Raw genomic sequence first — 4,367 nt, 5'->3', positions numbered from 1 at the left:
ATATATATATATATATATAGGTGCAGGAGTGGCTGTGTGGTAAGTAGCTTGCTTACCAATCACATGGTTCCGGGTTCAGTCCCACTGCATGGCACCTTGGGCAAGTGTCTTCTACTAGAGCCTCAGGCCGACAAAAGCCTTGTGAGTGGATTTTGAAGATGGAAACTGAAAGAACCCCGTCGTATATATGTATATGTATATATATATGTGTGTGTTTGTGTGTCTGTGTTTGTCCCTGCAACATTGCTTGACAACTGATGCTGGTGTGTTTACGTCCCTGTAACCTAGCGGTTCAGCAAAAGAGACCGATAGAATAAGTACTAGGCTTACAAAGAATAAGACCTGGGGTCGATTTGCTTGACTAAAGGCGGTGCGCACAGTAGAAAATACAGCTGTGAGCAGTAGAGATCAGATTGATAAACAGTAGCAACTGCAGCTGTGAGGGATACATTAGTGAACAGTAGAGGCAGCAATAGTGGGAAGTAGAGAACATAAATTTGAGAGAGAGAGAGAGAGAGAGAGCTGGTGGTGGGGGTCACAGTAGACTGGAATAGCTCCAGTATTTGGTTAGTACTCTAGTTTGTCAATACTCAAAAGAGAGGAAAGCAAAACTGAACTCAGCAGGGTTTCAAATCCAGATGAAAATGGACTTAACTAAAATAATGTAAGGTATTTTGTTCATCACTCTCCTAATCTTTCAGTTCATCTTGATAGCAGAAATTACTAACACTCAAAAGATAAAAGGGAATGTCAACCCCGGCAGGATTTGAACTCAAAACATAAAAGGATTTAACTAATGATCACACCGCATTTTGTTTGTTGCTCAACCAATTCTGCCAATCTAGCTTCATTTCAGAAATTATCAACAGTAAACAGTCTCTATATCGGTGTCAACACATATCTAACTTGAGTAGCTAAAAAAACAAAAACAAACAAAAAAAAACAGATAAGCCACTGAATAAAAACATATACTTACCAGGGTAGGAATGTCGTTTAAATGGAGAATTTTGGCGATGATGCAGACTTCTGTTTATATTAGTTGTTGAGTGCACGTTATTGTTATTGTTGCTGTTTTCAGAATGTACCTAAAGATTAAAATCAAAAATAAATTGTCTTCTCAACTGGAGTAAATAGTTTTATGACTTTAAAGGTCACATTAGTAAATGGAATGAAACAGGCAAAAAGACAGAAGTTTCTCATCATTAATACCATTAATGTTATATGTTAGCTAATTATCAATAGCTTAAGATGAAATTAAAGAAAAAAAAAACAAAACAAACAATATGCAATCAATATTAGTGTGAAGTATTAACTCTTGAAAGCAAGTAGAAAATTCCATAATCAATTTTCATCTTGAAAGAGAAAAGAGTTTTAATCACTACTTCACTCATTTAGTTAAATGGGGGAGGCTTAATATACTTTATGTCGTAAGCCCATACATTTTTTAATCATCTAAAATTATGCTGGCAATGAAAAGAAATATCATTAGGGTTAATTATAATCTTTGACAAAAAAGGCAAGGGAAACAACTCTGAAGTCTAGATTAATTACAGTTTGAATGGATGATACAGTATACAGTGGAAAATGAGTCTGATCTTTTGGGTCAATTTTTATACTTATTTAAGAATGCTATTGTACTAACAAACTGATTTTAATGGGTTAAATGAATTTTCTAATGTGATTTAAACATCAATATTGACAAATATATAATTTGTAATATATTTGTGATTTAAATATTCCCGATCGAAATATCTGCTCATCTTAATTCAGTACTAACGACATAATAATCCAAAAAATGGACTCATATGAACTCATACAACATGAATTTAATGAGAAAACTACATCTATTTCCAAAGTAATTAAACTGATACATACAAAAACACCTCACCCATTACGTAATTAAGACCACGTTTTTGTCATTAACAAATGGAATACTAAAAAATGTGGTCAAATGAAAAATCTAAGTCAATCTATAACAATGAAGAATAAAATTATATTGGTTATCATGACAATGAAAGAAAGAAGTAACCTTAAACTAATAGATAAGAATCACCAATTGATTAGTTATCTTTTCAACTGAACAATATTAAAAAATTCATTTATCTGATTATCTATATCTTAAGGTGGTGAGCTGGCAGAAACGTTAGCATGCTGGGCGAAATGCTTAGCAGTATTTCGTCTTGTCTTTACATTCTGAGTTCAAATTCTGCTGAGGTCGACTTTGCCTTTCAACTTTTTGGGGTCGATAAATTAAGTATCAGCTGCGTACTGGGGTCAATCTAATTGACTGACCCCCTCCCCCAAAATTTCGGGCATTGTGCCTAAAGTAGAAAAGATTATCTATTGTAGTAAAGATTGTTTGCCAACATAATATTGCAGTCCTAGTTTAGGACGAATGTTGCTGTAATTTAGCCCCAGGAGACATCATCTCCAGCTGGCTACACGACACAATCTGTGTCCTCATATTTTCAAACAAGGGAATCTAGCACCCCCACTCAGCTCAAAACAATATCTGTGTGTCACAGTTTTTGGGTTATTTCTCAAACAAGATGGTACTGAGTTAGTTATGGGACTAAAAGGAATGCAACATAAACAGAGACATGCAGATTTACATACAAAGAACCTCCACATAGTTTCCATTTATCAAGTTCCAATTAGAAAGTATTGATCAACCCAAGGCCACAAGTAAAGACACTAGCCAAAGATGATGTGCTGTGCAGTAGAATCGAATCCAAAACTACATGGTTTCTAAGCAAATTTTTTAACCACATGGCTATACCTGCATTTTTACACATATTTTCGTTATAAAACAGTAACTAATGAAAAAAAAAAACGATTTTATTTTGAAATATTTAATGATTTTATCAATTATCATGAATTTAATAACTAATGGCAAATATAAGCAGCATGCTATCAACAGACTTGTTGTGACAGTAACATTTTTTTTTATGTAATCTCATTATATTTGATTTTAACTGACAGTTTAAATATTTTAAACATGTGCACAAATATTTTGTTCTTTCTTGTTCAACTATTTTGGTGAATTTGTTATTTTAGTGAAGTCAAAATTAAAAGGTTTTCATTGTTTTTTTCTATTTTTTCCTATATAAATATTTCAAAATGATGTTATAGCTCATTTGCCAAAATCCTCTACACTTTTAACATTCTGCTTAAAGTGTCAAATTTAGTTTAAAAAAAAAAACTTTTTAAATAAAATATTCCAGACATTTACATTTATAACTAGTTTTGCAATTCTGCTCTTTGATTCTTTTACATGCTTCATTTGCTCAACTGCAGCCACGCTGAGGCTCTGCCTTGATTAATCTGACCTTGGTGCTTACTTTAAACCTGATACTTACATTGGTCTCTTTGTGCTAAGCCACTCAGTTACAAGAATGTAAACAAACTAACACCAGATGTCAATCAATTAGGGACAAACACAACTATACATACAGACACACATGTAATAGCCTGGAGGTATAGTAGAAGAGACTTATCCAAGATGCTGTGCATTAGGACTGAACCCAAAGTCACTCAGCTCCCAAGTGAACTTCCAACCATACAGCCATACCAACACAATTTTTTTTAACTTACTGGGTTTGGAGGAAGAGCCAGTGCTATGGCTTACACAAGCCCTTAACGTCTGGTAAGACTTATCCTAAACGAATCTCTTTGGAGCTGTTTAGGTTTTAAGGATGGATAACAGTGTAAATTTTAAAGACCACATATTCCTGTAAGGAACAGAAATCCCAAGGAACAATGCTACACAAATGGTGTAATTAATGGGGTTTTGAGGCACATTCATCATAGAGTTTGACAGAAGTTGAATATAGAAAGTTGATATTAAATTATGTGATGAATCCAGTCAAGTGACCGGCTGTCTCAGCTATTTGCTCTGCCCTATGTAGTTACAAAATACTGACCTAACTGTACTCAGTTGCAATAACTGTTAGAAAATATTTCATGTTATATCTTAAGTACCTTTACATATGTTATATCTTATAGTTTCACATGATAACATTAATTTTCAAGTCCCTAAAATAACAATATGAACAAATAAATGTTTTAAATAAATATCTTTAGACTAAAAACTGTTTGCTATAACAAACGAAAAAGGATGAGTGGGGGGCTGATATGCATGGCTGTGTTGTTATGAAGTTGATTCTCTAATTGTAGTATTTCAGGTTCAATCCCACAGAATGGTAACTTGAGCAAATGTCTTTTACTATATTCTCAAGTTAACCAACACTTTGTGGGCATAATTTGGTAGAAACAAACTATGTGGAAGCCATCTGCCACACTCACATATGTGTGTGTGTGTATATATATATATATATATATATATATATATATATATATATATATAT

General features: G+C 33.3%; 1 protein-coding gene across 3 annotated transcripts in view; it reads right to left on the bottom strand.

Moving 5' to 3' along the window:
- Window positions 1-4,367, bottom strand: part of LOC106881072 (espin) — a 177,035-nt gene that overhangs the window by 34,534 nt on the left and 138,134 nt on the right. For all 3 annotated transcript variants that reach the window (XM_014931286.2, XM_014931284.2, XM_014931285.2), the window contains exon 5: window positions 977-1,085. In XM_014931286.2, coding sequence (XP_014786772.1) covers window positions 977-1,085 — 109 coding nt within the window. The remainder of the gene's footprint in view (window positions 1-976; window positions 1,086-4,367) is intronic.

Source organism: Octopus bimaculoides, chromosome 6 (assembly GCF_001194135.2).
Source record: "Octopus bimaculoides isolate UCB-OBI-ISO-001 chromosome 6, ASM119413v2, whole genome shotgun sequence".
Lineage (NCBI taxonomy): Eukaryota > Metazoa > Mollusca > Cephalopoda > Octopoda > Octopodidae > Octopus > Octopus bimaculoides.
The sequence above is the reverse complement of the archived record's forward strand: the minus strand, read 5'-3'. Positions and strand labels throughout refer to the sequence as shown.